The sequence below is a fragment of the Typopeltis vanoorti genome, chromosome 6 (assembly GCF_054136105.1).
Source record: "Typopeltis vanoorti isolate ZY-2024b chromosome 6, IOZ_Tvanoo_1.0, whole genome shotgun sequence".
Taxonomy (NCBI): domain Eukaryota; kingdom Metazoa; phylum Arthropoda; class Arachnida; order Uropygi; family Thelyphonidae; genus Typopeltis; species Typopeltis vanoorti.
In genome coordinates this window covers 150,095,116-150,117,277 of record NC_143554.1, presented here as the reverse complement: position 1 = coordinate 150,117,277, position 22,162 = coordinate 150,095,116, and the positions used below count along the sequence as shown (strand labels likewise).

Here is a 22,162-nt window from a genome sequence, read left to right as displayed (position 1 = left end):
AGATCCTTCAACTCCTCACGGCACCGACGGGAATCGAACCTAGGACACTCTTCCCCAGGCATATGGTTGCGAAGCGCATAGCCACTAGGCTACCCGCACGGACAAGAACTTAAATAGAAACTGCAAATAGAAAAAGAACTTAAATTAGAACTGGATAGAAAAATTACTTGGAACTCCAATGATGATGAACTAGAAGTGAATGAATTATGGAAGAAATTAAAAGAATTATTATTAAATATAAGTACAGAAATACTGTGTTATAGTACATCTCACAGAAGGATTTTTGAAAATTTTGCTGGCACGTCAACAATTTACAGGCGACATCGTTTTATATGCTTATATATCATTCAAAAAAATAATTTTTTTTAATTGTTACAATATGTACAAGTTAAATTTTGTTTTACAAAAAAGAAACTAACCTATACATACCAATTGCTGAGGGGCATAATGACATGACTCGGCTGATAGAAAACAACTGTGTTTAGTCGCTAAAACTTTTCCATTGATATAAAAAATTTTCATTATTTAAAACTTATTAATTATCTCAAGTTTATAATCTTTAATATTTTTCGCATACGAAAAGTCACCAGCTGCAACTTTGCCAAAACACGTAGCATCTAAACACATGATATTAAGAGTAACATGCCGATCGTATCTGTCATATCTGACGGGCCTTCTTCCTACAGTGGGCTATGAACAAATATGATTTTTCCTTGCATCAGTCGACACATTGTAGAATGTGGGAATCACAAAAAATAAATAAATAAAAAATTACAGTTCTTTCTTTGCATGAGTACGTTAGACTACTGCTAAAATAACAGCGGATGATGATTGTTGCTACTTACAATTCTTGATAGCAGCCAAATTTTATTTCAACAACAGTCACTTATGTGTATATGTGTGTACATGTGTGTGTACAAGAAGAAACAGCCTACAGGTGCAATGTATGGGGATTTGATGGTTCAACGTTACCTAAAACTATCTAATATTATCTAAATTTAAAGTTGACAAATATGATTTCTGCTCAGGACATGGTCTAGTTATTACTAACACCATGTTCCAACATAAAAATGTACATAAATGGCACATGGAGAGAAGATGCAAGGAATAAGAAAAGTCTCGTTGAGCATGTTATTGTCGACAGTGATGTTTTCCCACTGGCTCAGGATACAAGAGTATACAGAGGATTTGAAATAGGAAGTGATCTCCATTTAGTGTAGAGCAGGATAAAAGTGAACTTCGTATTGAAAAGAAGAATGTGTAAGAAAGTTTGAAACAAACTAAAATTGAAGAATTATCATATGTGAAATGTAGACTCAAATACACAAACATTATTCAAGAAAAACTGAAAGAGTTTGAAAATAAGAACCAAACCTTGGAAATTCGGTGGCAAACCTCAAAGAAAACTTTACTGATTCTGCCAAAGAGGCATGTGGTGAGGTAATCTGCAAGGATTGAAAAATCAGAACCCAATGGTGGACTCAAGAAGTTAAAGAGGCAGTAAAGGAAAAGAAGAAAGCATATTGAAAGTTCCTGACAAATAAGTCAGATTATGCCCTTAGGGAATACAGAGAAAAATGAATGAAAGCAAAGCAGTGTGTAAAATTAGCTAAACAAAAGTCATGGGAAGACTTTGGTAAGAACATAGAAAATAAATATCATGAAGGTAGTAAAATATTCTACACGCTATTGAAGAAGCTCAAAAATGGAGGAAAGAGTACTGTAAAAAGAATTAGAAATGATAAAGGACACATGAAAACTAAGGATAAAGATGTTTTCTCTAAATCCAGAGTAATTTAATAAAAAGGTGGCACAACGTTTGGCAACTCCTATAGGTAAGAGATGACCTTGCTAATGCTTCTGCCTGGTATCTCCACTTGGGCCTGGCTCCCACTGAAGAGACCTCAATAAAGGTCGAAACTAGTCTGGGTAGTGGCCCTTCCCTTAATGCATAACATTATACATATCCGCAAGGAGATGTGTTTTGCATTATGGGAGATACTGAGATAGGAGTTATGTTAGCTTGCTCCACCTTTGCAATGAGCTGCCTGGTGTTGTACCACCTTACCCCAGTCCTGAAGATACTTTCAGGCACAAACTTTGTTTGCTCACACTTGGATAAAAGATTAAACTAAATTTATTATAAGGATAAAGATATTCTTCATGTGTGGAGTAATTATTTTGAAAGATTACTAAATGACACAAGGAGTGACAGCATGGTGGTAAAAAAAAAACACACACAACAGGAATGCAATCTATAATATATAATATATATATCTACTTGAAATAGAAAAAGCTATCACAAACCTGAAATGTGGAAAGGCAGCTGGAACGGATGATATTTGACCAGAAATTCTAAAATATGCAGGTATAAAAGTTTTACAGCGGCTATGTTGCATTCAGAAAGTCTGGTCAAAGGGACTAAACCACTCATAGTACCCATCTATAAAAAAGGGAATAAAGCTGAATGTGAGAATTACAGAAGAAATTCTCTACTGAGTTTTCTTAAGATTTATGCAAGTATTCTTGAGAAACAGCTAAGAAAAATTGTGGAGGAGAAGATGTCCCATGTGCAAAGTGTATCTTGCCATGTAATGTGTCACATGTTTGTAGCTGCTATGAAATAGAGGAATATGATGATCCCAAGTCAGTGCAACTGTGTCCAGGTGAAATGGCTGCAAGAAGGGAACTGACAGAGTTTGAATGAAACATTATGATAGGATACCATGTTGCAGGCCTATCTATTCAGCAAATTAGGCCATCCCAGGTCAACAACCAGTGATACCATATTGAGATGGAAGCACTGGAAGTCAGCTGTAAGTGTTACCCACAGTGTATGACCCACCACACTCACCAAACATATGCAAGCCCCACATTAACCAAACAACATGCAGCATTGTCTACAAGGGTACAAATAGTATGTACAGTGGGACAGGAAAGGAAGCTTGGAAAGTTGTGTTATGAAGCGAAAAATCATGCTATACTCTCTAACAAGCAGATGAATGGGTATCACGGATGCCCAGTGAACATCTCTTACCATATTTTCATAGTTGTGACAACACAACTATGAAATTTGGAGGTAGTTGTGTGAGGGTATGATCCTGTTTTTCTGGGTTTGGCCTCAGACCTTTGTTCATGGTGCCACCAATGAACTCCAAGAGGTAGCTGAACATTCTGGACAATGCGATGCTTTCTACTTTGTGGTATTTCTATGGAAACGACCATTGTCTCTTTCAGCAAGACAATGCGCTATGTTATAAGGTTGCTGCTGTAACTTCGTGGTTTGTGGACCTGAACACCACCACAAGTGCTACAAAATCTGTGAGATGAACTAGAACATCATGTGGGTCAAGGGACATCTGCTCCACAACAATTTAGAACCTCATTACATTCCTACAGGAAGAATGGTCCAAAATTCCGTGATCACTATTGTACGCTTGTGGAAAATATGCCTTATAGAATTGCTACAGTCATCACAGCAGGAAGTTCAACATCTAGAGACTATGTAGAGAGTATGAGAACAAAGAGCCATGGGTGCCATGGCTGTTTGTTTCTCATACAATGGCATCCACTGACTTCTTTCCAAAGAGTGTATTTCAAAATTTTTAGCAATTTTTTTTTTTGAAAATGGAGGTCCATCCATGAAACCTGCAACATGGGTGCTATTGTTAGATAATCCAGAAACTCCTGCTCTAGAGACCAAACATAGTCTCTAGAGGCAATATTATTGGAGATCATGTTATTCAAGCCACTTTAGGTCTCAATAAGCTTGGTGGTGTACCAAGCCATGAAATAATTTTCTACCACCTAAAGACAAACACCCATGTCCAGAGGTGGATTCAAATCTACAACCTATTCGCTAGAGAGTTGAGATGTTATCAACTTAGCTAACTATGTATGATATAAAACTAAAAAAATTCTATCATTGTGTAGGCTTCTGTGGATAATGACATATTAGAAATGTTTTTACTACTATTATTCCACAAGAAAGAAACAGAATAATTTTTTTTTATCAATCACTCTACTAGTTTTTTGAAAATTCTTATGTCTCACATCATCAGGAGAAATGCATAAATAAACTAAAAAGCAGTTTCTAACACGTACATAATGATATATTTAAAAAACAGGAAAAAAATGGAAACATGCATTTACTATGATGTTTGTTCGTAGTCTACTGTGAACTACTGGTGATTATAACATGAATATCATGTTGAATTAGAGTACACCAGACTTTATATATAGAATCATTCATTGTTTTAAATTGCACTCTGGAGGACGTTTGATTATTTCAGGTGATTCCTTGAATGCTCTTGAGAAAAAAATCGGAATCTATATGGAATATTTTGATATACTACTATAATATTTGATGTATGGTTTCATCTGTATGTGCTGCCAGTCCTGTTTTGTATTTCCTTTCATTCTCTATATCCTTGATGTGTATGGATTCATTTTTTTCCTGATATGCCACTCTGTCCCATTCATTGAAAACCACAAGTAAAGTTGAACTTGTAAACATCAAGTTTCTTGAGAGGTGGATGTAGAGGTTTTGTACATTTCAGGAGACTGGAGATCTTATTGAGAAGATAGAAAGCCACTTCATTATTTTGTTGATATAGTATCCTTAATGTTTTGTCTGGACAATGAGACATATTTGTGCCTATGGTCCCACAGAAGCTTATACTAAAGAAGAAGTGGAGGAATTTTTTGAGGCTTTAGAGAAAGCAACTGACAAAGAAAAAGGACAAGTTGGTCCTTTTTGGGGATCTAAATAAAAGAAAACGATTCAGACATACAAAAATATTTTGGGAAAATTTGGAGAAAAGAACAAAGCTAATAATAATGACAAACACCTGTTGAATTTCTGCTCAGGACATGGGCTTGTTATTACTAACACAATGTTCCAACATAAAAATGTGCACAAATTCACATGGAGCGAACAGACAAGGAATAAGAAAAGTCTCATTGACTATGTTATTGTTGATATTGATGTTTTCGCCCTGGTGCAGGATGCCGGAGTGTACAGAGCATTTGAAATTCGAAGTGATCACCATTTAGTCTTGAGCAAGATAAAATTGAATTTCATACTGAAAAGAATAACATGCAACAAAGTTTTAATAAGAATTGGGCAGCTCTCAGATGTGAACTGTAGACTAAAATACACAAACATGACTGAAGAAAGAATGAAAGAGTTTGAGAACAGGATCCAAACCTTGGAGATTCAGTGGCAAGCCCTGAAGAAAACACTGATTGATTCAGTCAGAGGCATGTGGTGAGGTTGTCTGCAAGGATAGAAAAATAAGAACTCCATGATGGACACAGAAAATTAAAGAGGCAGTGAAAGAAAAGAAGAAAGCATATCAAAAGTTCCTGGCAAATAAATCAGCTTTTACTCTTACAGAATACAGAGAAAAATGTAAGAAAGCTGTAAAACTAGCTACACAACAGTCATGGGAGGACTTCGGTAAGAACATAGAAAATAAATATCAAGAAGGTGACAAGATATTCTGGAGGTTCTCGAAGAAGCTCAAAAATAGAGGAAAGTGCACTGTAAAAGGAATTAGAGGTGATAAAGGTGACATGAAAATGGGACAAAAAGATATCCTTGAAGTATGGAGTAATTACTTCGAAAAATTGCTAAATGAAACAAGCAGTGGTGACAGCACAGTGGTAAAAAGTACTGACCAGGCATGCAGTATCAGTGTCCATATCTGGGAATGCCATATCCATACTTGGATATGTCAGGAATACATATTCACACTTGAAGTAGAAAAAGCCATCAAAAGCCTCAAATATGGAAAGGCAGCAGGAGTAGATGATATTCGACCAGAAATGCTCAAGTATAGAGGTATAAAAGTCTTACAGTGGCTGCACTGCATAGTTCAGAAGGCCTAGACAGAGGGACGAATTCCAGATGATTAGAGTAGAGCTCATAGTACCCATATATAAAAAAGGAAATAAAACTGAATGTGAGAATTACAGAGGTATTTCTCTACTGTGTTTTCCTGGCAAGATATTATTATTATTATAACGGTGTCTCCATGGAGTCAAAAGATTCATCGTGGGAGACCCCACATTATTTACACAATACCTGTCATACTTCTCCTTAAATTCATTCACACACGAAGCATTCACAACCACCTCTGGCAATGCATTCCACCCCTTCACAGCCCTCCAAGTAAAAAAATCTAGTCCTAAAACTCTTGTTAACCACACTTTTACATAATCTCCAGGGATGGCCCCCTCATTCTCCCCTTCCTGCACTGGTCTTCAAAATGTCATCAGTATCAATCTTGTAAAATCCCCTTAATAATTCATATGCTTCTATGTTATCACCTCTCCTACATCTATCAGCAAGTTTTTGGAGCCCACAGATCTTCAATCTATCCTCGTAGGGAACATCCCACAGACCTGCAACAATCTTTGTAACTTGCCTCTGAATCCTCTCCGCCATTTCTTCATCACCAAGAAATCCAGGTGACGAGATCTGTGTACAATAGTCCAAATGCGGTCTTATTAATATCTTATAAAGTGGAACAATAACTTCCTTATCCCTGTTTATTAGTGTGTTCTTCAACAACCATGTAATTTGATGTGATGTTTTGGCAATCTTTGCAATATGCCCTTTAAACTTAAGTTCTCTGTCCACAACAAATCCCAAGTCCCTCACCTCATCAACATCTTGCAGTCCAGTTCAGTTAATATATTAAATAGCATGTGATCTCATCCTCCCGAAGTGCATCACCTTACACTTAGCCACATTAAACTGACAGCCATTTACTTTAGTACATACCATCAGCCTATTTAAGTCATCCTGCAAGATATCTACATCATCTGAATTGACTATCGCTCTTCCTAATTTTGCATCATCGGCAAACAAGTGGATATTTCCTTTCAGAGTATTCCCAATATTATTGATGTACAAAATAAACAACAGAGGACCAAGCACTGAGCCTTGAGGTATACCACTAGTCACTTGCCTTCTCCTGGACTCAGCTCCTCCGTAAACCACTCTTTGGTATCTATGCACCAGCCATCCTCTAATCCAAATCACCAGCTTCAGATCCATACCCATTTGCTCTAATTTATGCAACAGAGTTCCGTGTGGAATCTTGTCAAATGCATTTGCAAAGTCCAGCAATATCACTGAGTAAGGATTTCTTTTATCCAATTCTGCTGTTACTTTATTATAGAAAGTAAGCAAGTTAATGAGGCAAGACTTACCTTTCAGAAAACCATGTTGCCCCTTATAATAAAGTAAAGTAAAGATATATACAAGTATTATTATTATTATTATTATTGTTCCGGGAAACTCCAAGGAGTCGACAGACTCATCAAGGGAGGCCCTAACATCATGTCAAGAACAACTATTCAACATTCACACAGTATCTATCATACCTTGCCTTGAACTCATTCACGGTCGTAGCACCCACAACAGACTCTGGAAGCTTATTCCACTCATTTACCACTCTCCAAGTAAAGAACCTAGCTCTAACACCCTTGTCAACCACGCTCTTGCCCAGCTTCCATGCATGACCCCTAGTCCTCCCACCACCAGTCATATTTTCAAAAATATCTTCTGGATCAATCTTATAAAAACCCTTCAGTAATTTGAATGTCTCAATCATATCACTCCTCCTTCGCCTATCGTCCAATTTCTGCAACCCACAAATCTTCAACCTATTCTCATAAGGTTCATTCCACAGACCTGCTATCATCTTGGTCACTCGTCTCTGGACCCTCTCCACTTCCTCCCCATCACGAAGAAACCCTGGTGCCCATAGCTGGGCACAGAAATCCAGATGGGGTCTTATCAAGGCTCGATACAGAGGAACAACAACTTGTTCGTCTCTGCATGTTAAAGTATTTTTCAGAAGCCAAGTGATTTGGTGAGCTGTTTTAGTTACTTTTGCAATGTGCCCCCTAAACTTCAACTCCCTATTGACCAACACTCCCAAATCCCTGGCCTCATCAATCTCCTGGAGTATGGTTCCACCAATGCGATATACTGCTGCTATTCTTTTCACCCCAAAGTGCATAACCTTACACTTTGCCACATTAAATTGACATCCATTTTTCCTAGCCCAGTCCTCCAAACTATCCAAATCATCCTGTAAAATTTTGACATCCTGTGCACTCACAATTGCTCTACCCAACTTTGCATCATCAGCAAACAAGTGAACACTTCCTCTCAGATCCTTTCCAATATCATTGATGAACAAATTGAAAAGCAGTGGTCCAAGAACAGAGCCCTGTGGCACTCCACTAGTCACAAGACGTCTTTTAGACTCCACTCCTGAATAAACCACTCTTTGATATCTCTCCTTCAACCACCCTCCTATCCATCTCACCAACCCTATATCTATACCCATCTGCTCCAGTTTACTGATTAGGGTTCCATGTGATATCCTATCAAAGGCCTTGGCAAGGTCCAGTAATATCACTGTAAACCCATTACCCGTATCCAGTTCAGCCGTCACTGTGTTATAAAATGTGAACAAGTTACTGAGGCATGATTTACCCTTCACAAAACCATGTTGTCCCCCATACAATATCCCATCTTCATCTATCCAATCCTGTATTCTTTTCTTGACTAATTTCTCTAAGACGTTGACAATGATTCCTGATATGCTAATCGGTCGGTAATTTACAACAGCAGTCTTGGAACCACCTTTATGCAGTGGAACTATTTTCCCCTCTTTCCACCCGCTCGGGACTAACCCAGACCCGAGACTCAAATTAAACAAAATGGTCAAGGGTACTGACAATTCTTTAGCTGCTTCTTGTACAACACGAGCTGGTATACCATCCAATCCCACAGATGTATTGACGTTGAGGTTATGCAATAGACTACTCACCTCCACTTCATTAACCACAATTCCCGTATAATCTACTGGTTTATTCGTTTCTGCAATGTCAACACCTGGATGATATACTTTTGCAAAGTGCTCACTCAGTAACTCAACTATCTCAACTGATTCAGTTACCTCCCTATCATCGGCATTCTTTAAAATCAATCTGCCATGTACATTTTTCCTTTTACTTGCTACATATCTAAAAAACTGTTCAGGATTCTCTTTAGCCTGCATGACCAATGTTCTTTCGTAATCCTTTTTTGCTTTTCTTACCACACTCGTCACCCTTCTGGCCTGCGCTTTATACCGTTCATGTGCCTGCCGGTCACCCTTCTCCTTAAATTCCCTCCATAGTTGTTTCTTTTTTTGCAGCTCAAGCTTAATGGTGTTAATCATCCATTTAACCCCTACTTGATTTATTATTCGGACCCTAGGCATACAGTCAGCCATTGCTTCATGCAAGCACTTCTTAACTACCTCCCATGCACTATCAACTTCTAGTCCTTGCAGTTGTACATGCCATGGCACTGAACCAATCAAACTCCTAAGCTTGTCATACTTTCCAGCCCGATAATTCCACATGTACCCTGTCTTAATTGAAAATTCTACACCTTTAGCCACCTCCCAAGTTAAGACCCTATGATCACTCTCACCGATTGGTGGCAATGTGGTCATATTTGTTACAGCCAAATCCTCAGATGTAATTACTAGGTCAGGCACTCTCTGACCCCTAGTATTTTCCATTACATGCTGTCGCAGATAGTTATCCCTTAATAACCGCATCAAATCCAGTTCCTTCCTCCCGTGTGTCCTCTCCTCACTCCAATCAATGCGACCATAGTTGAAATCTCCCATAATAATCACCCTCCTTCCACCCATTTCTTCTATTTGCTTGTGCATACTGTCACCACCATCTTTTCCATCACCTGGTCTATAGCAGCACCCAATTGTATATTTAGTTCTGCTAGCCACAATGTCACACCAAATGGCCTCAAATGTGCTCTTTTCTCTATCCTGCAATTCAACTTCTATTCTCCTTGGCTGGAGCTCATCAGCTATCATCAACAATACTCCTCCCCCCATTTTATTCTCTCTGTCATTCCTGAACACACTATACCCATCACATTCAATCCCACTAGTTATATCATCTACAGTCAGCCATGTTTCACTAATACCTATAACCTGTGGTCTGGAAGTGCCAACCATGGCCAAAAACTCTTCCTTCTTGTTCCTAATACTCCTAGTATTAGTGTACATGAATTTAAGACCCCCATTAGCCCCAACCCTACCTTGATGCCTTATATTAACTATCCCACTCAGATTTGTTGTCCTTATTTGCTCTGGCATATTATATTCATTCTTACATTCAACTGCCTCCATAAGGACTGTATATCTACTCCCCCCCCCCCCTTAACAAATCTAGTTTCCCTGAATTTGCACATCCACTACATTCAGCAACACTTTCTCAAGTCTTCTTACACCGTAACCATTCAAATGCAAGCCATCCATCTTATATAGATCCTTTCGCCCATCAAACTCACTCCACACATCCACAAATTCCACACCACTCATCATACATAACCCACGCATAAAGTCATTCACAATTATGGTCCTCCTTTTAAACATTTCACTGTCATACCGTGGCAAAAGACTAATCTTGAGATTACTGGTTGCGAAATGGTTGCGAACGATTGTGGAAGACAAGCTTGGTGAAGAACAAGCTGAATTCAGGCCAAATAGAAGCTGTCAGGATCAGATTTTTACTTTACGACAAATAGTTGAGAAATCATGGGAATATAACAAAGAGCTTTATTTAAGTTTTGTCGATCTGGAAAAGGCATATGAGAAGGTTCCAAGAGAGAAGCTATTCAATATGCTACAGTTATATGGTGTCGATGGGGCATTATATCAAGCAATACTCAGTCTTTATTTGAGTTTTATGTCAGCAGTTAGAATTAAAGGAAGTACAGAAAGATGGTTTAATGTTAAATCTGGTGTCAGACAAGGATGTACATTATTCCCTCTGTTATTCTACGTATATGAACCACGTTATGAAGGAAAGTGGTATTAAACTTGATATCAAAATTGGAGATATTAATCTCAGCTCTTTGTTTTATGCAGATGATGTTATACTTCTAAATGAATCCACTACACATCTGCAAGATTCCCTGACTAAATTGAATAACTGTTGTAGTAGATATGGTATGAAGGTCAGCATTAAAAAGACAAAGACAATGAAAACATGCAGAAACATTGAAAATATCAACTGCAATGTGAATGGAGAACTTATAGAACAAGTAAAACATTTCAGCTACTTCGGCACGATTTTTAATGAAGATGGTAAATTAAATATGGAAATGGGTGCTTAAGGGTCAAAGCTGTATAACGGAGAGGAGACCTCCACATAGCCTTCAAAGGAATGCGGAGAACTGACAGGGCCTCTGACCTAATGTCCAATCCTCACCTTCTCGTGGTGCACCCTGTTACCTGGATACTGAACAAATGAGGATGGGCTGGCAATTTGGGATTTAGCTGACCCAATTGTATTCTTATTGGCTTAAACCGAAATACAAAATGATGGTACAACATGATAGTATTCCATGTGGGCTGTGGACTGTAAGCTTCACCCAGTTAAACAAGGCCCCTGTTGTTTTTGTCAGAGAACCAGGGCAAACAGCAAAAAGTCAGCTACTGGAACAAATCTGAAAACACACCCCAACTCAATATCACCAGAGTTAAAGATCGGTACTATCAACATAAGAAGCCTGAATGGCAAAGAAATGGAGCTAGCTAAGGAATTAGATAAGTACCAGATCGAAATAATAGAGGTGACCGAAACAATCGAAAAAAAGACAAAAACTGGTGAGATCTTTCTGAGCAATAAATACAAAATGTTATATTCAGGCAATGAGAATCAAGGAAAAGAAGGAATAGCCATAGTATTCAACACTAAATACGAGGCTAATCTTCTTGAATGGCAGATAGTCTCAAATAGAGCGATGTGGGCAGATATCAGAATGGAGAACTGGACAATGAGACTTATTTGTGCCTATGGCCTATGGTCCGACAGAAGGTTCTACTAAGATAAAAGTGTAGGAATTTTTTGAGGCTATAGAGAAAGCAACTGACACAATGAAAAAGGAAAAGTTGGTCCTTGTTGGGGATCTAAATAGCAGAGTAGGAAATGATTGTCAGACATACAAAAATATTTTGGAAAAATTTGGAGAAAAAAGAAATTTGGGAAAATTTGGAGAATAATAATAGCAATTTACCTATTGGATTTCTGCTCAGGACATGGACTGGTTATTACTAACACCATGTTCCAACATACAAATGTGCACAAATTCACATGGAGATAGGAGACAAGGAATAAGAAAAGACTCATTGACTACGTTATTGTCGATAGTGATGTTTTCTCCCTGGTGCAGGATGCCAGAGCGTACAAAGGATTTGAAATTGGAAGTGATCACTATTTAGTCTTGAGCAGGATAAAATTGAATTTCATTTTAAAAGCAGAACATTTAAGAAATTTTTAAAGTTGAGCAGCTCTCAGATGTGAACTGTACACTAAAATAAACAAAGATTATTGAAGAAAAATGAAAGTGTTTGAGAACAGGAACCAAACCTTGGAGATTCAGTGGCAAGACTTGAAGAAAACATTGATTGATTCAACGAGAGGCATGTGTTGAGGTTATCTGCAAAGATAGAAAAATCAGAACTCCATGGTGGACACAGGAAGTTAAAGAGGCAGGGAACGAAAAGAAGAAAGAATATCAAAAGTTCCTGGCAAATAAGTAAGTTTGTGCTCTTAGAGAATACAGAGACAAATGTAAGAAAGCTAAACATTTTTTAAAACTAGCTAAACAAAAGTCATGGGAAGACTTTGGTAAGAGCATAGAAAATAAATATCAAGAGGGTGGTAAGATTTCTGTTGTTGAAAAAGCTCAGAAATGGAGGAAACAGTGTTGTAAAAGGAATTAAAGATGATAAAAGTGACATGAAAACTGGAGAAAAAGATATCCCTGAAGTATGGAGAAATTACTTCAAAAAATTGCTAAATGAAACAAGAAGTGATAGCACTGTGGTAAAAAACACTCAACAGGCATACATTCAGGAATACATATCCATACTTGAAGTACAAAAAGCCATCAAAATCTTGAAATGTGGAAAGGCAGCAGGAGTAGATGATATTCGACCAGAAATGCTGAAGTATGGTGGTATAAAAGTCTTACAGTGGCTGCACTGCATAGTTCAGAAGGCCTGGGAAGAGGGACAAATTCCTGATGTTTGGAGTAGAGCTCTAATAGTATCCATATATAAAAAGGGAAATAAACTGAATGTGAGAATTACAGAGGTATTTCTCTACTGAGTGTTCCTGGTAAGATTTATTCAAGTATACTTGAGAAACGGTTAAGAAGAATTGTGGAAGAAAAGCTTGGTGAAGAACAAGTTGGATTCAGGCCAAATAGAGGCTGTGAGGATCAGATCTACACTTTACGACAAATAGTTGAGAAATCAATGGAATCTAACAAAGATCTGTATTTAAGTTTTGTAGATCTGGAAAAGGCATATGACAAAGTGCCAAGAGAGAAGCTATTCAATATGCTGCAGTTATATGGTGTCAATGGGGTATTATATCAAGCAATACTTAATCTTTATTTGAGTTGTAAGTCAGCAGTTAGAATTGAAGGAAATACAGGAAGATGGTTTAATGTGAAATCTGGTGTCAGACAAGGATGTGCATTATCCCCTCTGTTATTCATTATCTATATGGATCACATTATGAAGTGGTATTAAACCTGATATCAAAATTGGAGATGTTAATGTCACCTCTTTGCTTTATGCAGATGATGTTATAATTCTAAATAAATCTGCTACACGTCTGCAAGATTCCCTGACTAAACTGAATAACTGTTGTAATAGATATCATATGAAGGTCAGCAATAACAAGACAAAGATAATGAAAATAGGCACAAGCATTGAAAATGTCAACTGTGTTGTGAATGGAACAAGTAAAACATTTCAGCTACTTAGGCACGATTTTTAGTGAAGGTGGTAAATTAAATATGGAAATAGACAACAAAATCAACAAAGCTGATATGGTAGGAAGTCAAGTGAATAAATTCATACAGAATAAGAGAGAGAGAGAGATTAGTCGGAACACTAAAGTAGCTGTATACAAAACAGTGTTCAAACTGGTTTTAACTTATGGATCTGAAAGTTGGATCAAAAATACTTGACCAAAGACTAGAGACTGCAGATATGAGAGTTCTGAGAAAGATTAAGGGCACGAACAGATGGCATCAATGGCAATATCATATTAAAAACGAGGATATGAGGAAAGAATTTGACATTGTCAGCATCCAGGAATGCGTTAGCAGAGCTAATCTCAGGTGGTATGGTCACTTAAACAGAATGGTGAGGAAAGATTAGCAAAACAAGTGTTCTCTGCCAGGTTGGCAGGAAAATGACCCAGAGGACGACCAAGATATAGGTGGATTGATACGGTACAAAGTGTCTTAGACGATAGAAATGTAAGATCTGATATTGTTCGAATCTTGACAAGTAACAGACTGATTTGGAGGAAAATTGTTGATAGAAAGTTAGTAATGATGTAAATTTTTCATGTAGTACTATCATATCCTGTAGTACTATTTTCATGTAGTACTATCATACCCCCCCCCCCTAGAGGGTACATGGCAGGAATTTGATGATGATGATGAAATAGACAACAGAATCAACAAAGCTGGTATGGTAGGCAGTGAACTGAATAAATTTATATGGAATAAGAAAGAAATTAGCAAAAACACTAAATTTAGCTGTATACAAGACGGTATTCAAGCCAGTTTTTACTATGGATCTGAGAGATGGGGAAGTAAAACACTTGACCAAAGACTAGAGATCACAGATATGGGAGTCCTGAGAAATATTAGGGGAGTGAACCGATGGCATCAATCCTAATATCATATTAAAAACGAGAATATTAGGAAAGAAATTGCCACTGTCTGCATCCAGCAATGCGTTAGCTCTGCTAACACATTCCTGGATGCTGACAGTGGTATGGTCACAGATCTAAGGTGGTATGGTCACTTAAACAGAATGGGAGAGGAAAGATTAGCAAAAACAAGTGTTCTCTGCCAGACTGGCAGGAAAAAGACCCAGAGGAAGACCAAGATATAGGTGGATTGATACAGTAAAAAGCACCTTAGAAGTTAGAAATATAAGATTTGATAATGTTGGAGTCTTGACAGGTAACAGAATGATTTGGAGGAAAATTGTAAATAGGAAGTTAGCAATTTTGTAAATTTTTCATGTAGTACTATCATATTCATTAAATTCCTGATATCTACCTTGAGGGTAGATATCAGGAATTTGATGATGACAATGTTTTGTCTGTGACCTGTGTCTGTGGCCATATATATGGGAAAATCACTGTTTCTCTGAAGTCTTATGTTTTCATGTTCAGCTGACTGTAGCTGAGCTCTTGGTTTCTTTCAATTATATTAGTGGAGATTTTGTATGCTCTATCACATGTAGGGAATGATTTTGTATGCTCTATCATGTAGTATTTGCATATCACATGTCACCACTTGGCATAAATTTTTGTGCAGGATAGTAACATGTGGCATGCAAATACTGTCTAGTGTTTGTTGGCTTCCTATACGCTTTATGGTTATGTTACAACTTTTTTTTTTTTTTTTAGGTAGGAGATGGATTTCATCACCCAGTGTGAGACCATGCCTTGCTTATTGGAATCCTGCAGTGGTTTGAAAAAGTTCAACGTTTGGTCTCTAGACATGAACAGATTTGCTAACAAGGGAGAAAAAGAAGAGCCCATTGCTAATCTTTCTTTCTGTTAAAAACATTCTTCCTGGAATTTGAAGAAAATGCTACTTATTCAATGTTTAGAGAGATCTACAGTGGAAAAAGGTCTCTTGTAGTAGGTGTAAGGTTACTGTTCTTGGTGCATTCCATGAAGTGTGTGCATGTGTGTGTGATGTTTTTTATAAAAGAGGTTGTTTTGCTAATGAGAGTGCTTAGCAGGTTTGATAGATAATTGGAAAGCAATGAAGATGAGGAATATCTTGCATAAACAATTGGTCTCAGTGGTAAGCCCTGTTTGGGTAATTCTGGGAGTCCATAAATTCTTGGCACTAGGGTCTTGATATGAAACATTTTTGGTGTCATTTTGGTGTCTTTAGTTTCTCTTCAAACCAATCCATGGTTTGAAGAGAAAGCCATTTGGTACCAGGGAACCAGGGAACATGACCTAAAGTTTGGCTCAGATATGTCAATGACATTATAGAATAATGATATGTCATTGTTCTATTATCCAATTAGAAGAATTTCTCAGGTCCCTAAATAATATTCATCCTTGTATTAAATTCACTGTTGAATAGGAAGTAAACAAGTCTTTACCATTTTTTTTAAATGCTTGTGGAGGTATCTGAGCAGAACACAATTTCTCCATACTGGATAATACTTGCACACCATATCCCATCACCACCCAACACAAAAAATAATTATTATTCATTCACTACATGAAAGAGCTTACAGAATCTAATGCTTACATTAGAACATTAGTCAACAAAATTCTACATCAAATTCCAAAACAGTAGGATAAACATGAAAATCAAAGGAAAAGCGATTCTCTGCTATATACAATCAGTCACGGATCAAATATCAAGGATACTATGTCAACAAAATATAAAGGTTGCCTTCTGCCCCTCAACATGATTGCTAATCTCCTGAATCTTTCAAAACCTCCCCATTCACCTCTCAAAAAACCTGGTGTCTACAAGGTAAACTGTACCTGTGGTTGGCACTAGATAGGACAAACAGGCAGGCAGGTCAGGATAAGTAAGACAATATGAATACATCAAAGATGTAGAGAAAAGGAAACAAAAACAGGACTGACAGCACATCTTCAGGCCATACAATATGACACACTATATCCCATCACCACCCAGCACAAAAAATAATTATTATTTATTCACTACATGATAGAGCTTACAGAATCTAATGGTTACATTAGAACATTAGTCAACAAAGTTCTACATCAAATTCCAAAATAGTAGGATGAACATGAAAATCAAAGGAAAAGTGATTATCTGCTACATACAATCAGTCAAGATCAAATATCAAGGATACTATGTCAACAAAATATAAAGGTAACCTTCTACCCCTCAACATGATTGCTAATCTCCTGAATCCTTCAAAACCTCCCCATTAACCTCTCAAAAATCTGGTGTCTACAAGGTAAACTGTGCCTGTGGTTTGCACTAGATAGGACAAACAGGCAGGCAGGTCAGGATAAGTAAGACAATATGAATACATCAAAGATGTAGAGAAAAGGAAACAAAAACAGGACTGACAGCACATACACATTCAGGCACATCTTCAGGCCATACAATATGACACCTGCTAATATATTGTTGCCCGAGGATTGTTGCCCATATTCTGTAAAGTTTTACACATCTATATTTATTCAGATAAGGCTGATTTTTGAGGACAGCTGCAAATGCTAAAAAGAAAAAGTCTTTCTCTTCTAAACTTGCTGCAATGTAGCATGGCAGTTTTTTGCAACTGATTCTGCATGTCATCTAATGCATGGCCTGCAAAACCTTGACTGGGATCTGTGTCTGGGATGAAATATATAAAGAATGGGATAGTAATTTTAATCCTTTCTCCATTAAGCCTCCAACATTATATCTGTAGGGAATTTCAGGTATGTTTTCTGATGTACCTTGAATATGACATAAGGGATGGGAATAGCTCTTTTGTGTGTTGATTGCAAAAGGGACAGGAGAGTATGCAGTATTTTATCTATTTTATAGAGTAGCAATTAGCTAAGACAGTGTTGTAATGGTATCCAAGTTCAGGAGCAAGATATGCATCATTTGAAGATGCCATACTGCTGTGTGGCATCTTCAAACCATTTTTGGATCATGCCCCACCTCAACATCTCAAAGATTTTGATGCCTCCCCTCTAGCATAATAGTCAGCCAAATTCTGAAAAAGTATAATATAAATATGTATAAATATGTACATGTACATTTTCTAATTTCCCCAAAAAATATTCAAATTGCCCCCTGTGGGGCATATGCCCCATGTTGAGAAACACTGCCTTAAACAGAAAAGGATAATAAAATATTTGCTAGTCAAGTAACTAGTGTGTCTAGGAAGGGGAGAAAGTTGTCAATTTTTTTCTGTAGTGTTGCACTAGAGGAAAGCACTGTTGTTATGAATTTTCTAAGAATAATGGTGCAGTGAGTGGGTGAGAGATTTACAAGGATATAAAAAAAGATGAAAAGAGATAACAGGGATTGTGGAATGTCAATATGATGGCAGATTACTGTTAGTGTTAAGAAAGGGCAGTTGCTTATGCATCATATAAAAATAAAAATAAAAAAAAAACAATAAAAAATAGCTTTATCATTTTCACTTTTAAATTTTTTAAAACAATAAAAAATTTAAAAGTGAAAATGATAAAGAATACACATGTAAGCATTTTTATGCTTATATGTCTCTTCTTTATTTATAATAAAGAATAGACTAAATTTACTAAATTTATTCGTAATGTAGTAAATTTAGTAAAAAATAAACATTTTTCTGAATTGTGAAATATGCTTATATGACCTTAAAAAAACAGATATTATTTTTGAAATAAGTATGCAAAATTGGCCTATGTAATTTATTTAAAAATAAAATATTAAATATTTTATCTTACATGGAATTCCTGCTTGATGAAGTCTTGAGAGCAATTTGGACAACTTTTTATGATGGTCATAGGGCACTTTTTCACCATGTGCACACTAAGTGTTTCATTATTCATGACACTCTTACAGTGTGGACAGCTTGTTTTTACTTTATCACATTTTCTCTTGTGTTCCTGAAGATGTTTGAAATAGAAATGTGTTAGGTTTCACCTTATTAAATTTTAATTTTTAAGTACTCAAGAATTAAAATTCAATGTTTCAGTTAATACAACATATGAAAAGTGTTGCATTGATAGTAAACTTATATGAGTTACTTTATATTTAAATATAACTAGAATATTTTTTTTGATGAAATCTCAAGTTACATTTTAATCTAAGAGGATACACAAATAACATGTTTCTGGAATAGCAAGGAACTTATATATATATATATGATCTACACACAAAAAGCCATGAGACATATAGCACATTAGTGCCGTGTGTGGGCAAAAGGAATAGAAGAAAGGGGAAGCCTGTTCACATTTTTTCTTGAACAGCTGAGGGTTGTAATCTTTGGGGAAGACAGAGTGGGGGAGACTTCCAAAAGGACAGAAGAAGATGGAATGAAAGAAGAAGCAGTGAACTGCTCTTGCAATAAGAATTCATTTCTGTATCTTTTTCCCTCTTTGATTTTTATCTGTTAGAAAAACAGCAAATACATAACTGTACAGAGGCACTCCCCTCTGATTCCTTTTTGTTTGTCTGAAACAATTTACAATAATTAGCATAAAACAGAGAGCAAGAAGGGGAAATAATAATAAAAAAAAAATTATTATACCATATACCTAATTTGATGCTTACCTTATCTTAGCAAATTCTGTTAGCAAAGCTTCTAGAAGAATCACAAAAAGCATACAAGAAAAAAGAAGTAACTTACAAGTATTTAATAATAATGCTGATGTAATAAGTTTTATATCACTAAATTCCTGATATGAAACCTAAAAAGAGTGTACAGAATATTATGATAGCATTCGGTTGGTAGGTGTCGCACTGATATGATCGTCGGCTTGTTAACAGCTCCTGAAAAGATTAGTACTACTTTTTAGTACTAGATTAGTAGTATTTTATGTTATCATTGGCAATTTTACTAGAATTTTACGTAGTATTGTTTGCTTTTTGTTTCTTGGTGTGTCTGTGCGATTTTTGTGTGTTTTCTGTTTTATTTTAATTATTATTTTTAAGATAAGATAGCGTACATATAGCACCAATAAAAAAAAAATGGCGACCAGGTCACCATGTTTGTTTAAGAGTTTTGATATAAAAGAGCTTATGCAATGTGCTGTCTTGAGATGTATGCTTTGCGAAGAGCGGTGGGAGTCTGGTTAGATGGTAATAGTGAAGTTAATATGTGCAGAAAGTGTAAGGAGAATGAGGGTCTCAAGCGTGTTTCAGGTGGCGAGAGTGATATCCTTAACGATAGCCAGAATACAAAAAATAGCGATGTGATAAGGAATTGCAAGGTAGTAGCAGATAGGTGTGAGAGCGTTGTTGAAAGTGTAAATGAAGGTAGAAATACAGAATGAATGGATGATTTAATTGATAATGAAAATGATGAGATAGATGCAAATAGCGAAATCGCAAGGTTGAGCGGAGCAATACACAGAGCAAAAAGGCAACTGGAGCGTATGGAAATATGTGTGCTGAACGTACCGACTAATAAACGGCGGAAGTCTGCTACGGTAAATAATAGAATGTTTGTAAACGTCAATAAAATGAAGGAGCGAGTGCTGTATGGAGATTTGCTATTAAGAGGTGTGTTAGTTGAGAGTTTGATGAAATCGTATTACCAGCCGGGTGCAAACATAAAGGACGTCAGCGAATCTATTCAAGTGCAAAAACAGAGGGTGAAAGATATGATAATCGTAGCAGGAACAAATGATTTGAAAGAAGACAAAATGGAAATTAAAAGGATGTGAGGGAATTACTTGAGGTAGCAAAAGAGAAGAGTGAGGGAGTTAGGATGGTGAGTATTTTACCGCAGTATGACAGTGAAGTGTTTAGAAGGAGGGCCATAATTGCCAATGACTTTATGCGTGGGTTATGCATGAAGAGTGGTGTGGAATTTGTGGATGTGTGGAGTGAATTCGATGGGCGAAAGGATTTATACAAGATGGATGGGTTACATTTGAATGGATTTGGTGTATGGAGGCTTGAAAAAGTGTTGATGAATGAAGTGGATGTACAGAACTCAGGGAAACTAGATTTATTAAGGGGGGGGGGAGTAGATATGCAGACTTTAGGGAGGCAGTTGAGTGTATGAATGAGTATAATATGCCCGAGCGAGTACGAAGGACAACAAATCAGAATGGGATAGTTAGTATAAGGCATCGAAGTAGGGATGGGACTAATGGGCTTCTGCAATTCATGTACACTAATGCCAGGAGTATTAAGAACAAGAAGGAAGAGTTTTTGGCCTTCCAGGCCACAGGTTGTTGGTATTATTGAAACATGGCTGACAGAAGACAGAAGATATGATAAAGCTAGTGGGATTGAATGCGACGGGTATAGCGTGTTCAGGAGTGACAGGGAGAATAAAAAGGGGGGAGGAGAGTGTTATTGATGATAGCAGATGAGTTGCAGCCAAGGAGTATAGAAGATGAACTGCAGGATAGAGAAAAGAGCACATTTGAGGCCATTTGGTTTGAGATAGAGTCTAGCAGAACAAAATATACAATTGGCTGCTGCTATAGACCAGGTGATGGAATACATGGTAGGGATACTATGCATAGGCAAATAGAAGAAATGAGTGGAAGGAGGGTAATTATTATGGGAGATTTCAACTATGGTAGCACTGATTGGTGGGAGGAAGGAATTGGATTTTATGCTGTTATTAAGGGATAACTATCTGCGACAGCATGTAATGGAAAATACTAGGGATCAGAGAGTGCTTGAAATAGTAATTGCATCTGAGGATTTGACTAACGAATATGACCACATTGCCACCAATTGGTGAGCGTGATCATAGTGTCTTGACTTGGGAGGTGGCTAAAGGTGTGGAATTTACAATTAAGACAGGGTACATGTGGAATTACAGGGCTGGTAAGTATGACAAGCTTAGGAGTGTGCTTGGCTCAGTGCCATGGCATGTAAAACTGCAAGGGCTGGATGTCGATAGTGCATGGGAGGGGGTTAAGAAGTGTTTTCAGAAGGCAATGGTTGAATGTATACCAAGAGTCCGAATAATCAATCAAGTAGGGGTTAAATGGATGAATAACACTATTAAGCTTGAGCTGCAAAAAAAGAAAAAATTGTGGAGGGAATTTAAGGCGAAAGCTGACCAGCAGGCACAGGAACAGTATAAAGCTCAGGCCAGGATGGTAACAAGGGTGGTAAGAAAAGCAAAAGTGGATTACAAAAGAAAATTGGCCATGCAGGCTAAAGAGAATCCCAAACAGTGTTTTCAATATGTTGCAAGTAAAAGGAAAAATGTTCATGGCAGAATGATTACCTCCCTACCACCATCATCATCAAATTTCTGCCATGTACCCACAAAGGGTGTATAGGATATGACAGTACTACATGAAAAAATTACATCATTACTAACTTCCTATC

General features: G+C 37.1%; 1 protein-coding gene across 2 annotated transcripts in view; it reads right to left on the bottom strand.

Annotated features, from left to right (window-relative positions):
* The window catches only part of LOC150106098 (uncharacterized), a 184,248-nt gene that overhangs the window by 70,868 nt on the left and 91,218 nt on the right, over positions 1-22,162 (bottom strand). For both annotated transcript variants that reach the window (XM_090393843.1, XM_090393844.1), the window contains exon 5: positions 18,583-18,744. In XM_090393843.1, coding sequence (XP_090249969.1) covers positions 18,583-18,744 — 162 coding nt within the window. The remainder of the gene's footprint in view (positions 1-18,582; positions 18,745-22,162) is intronic.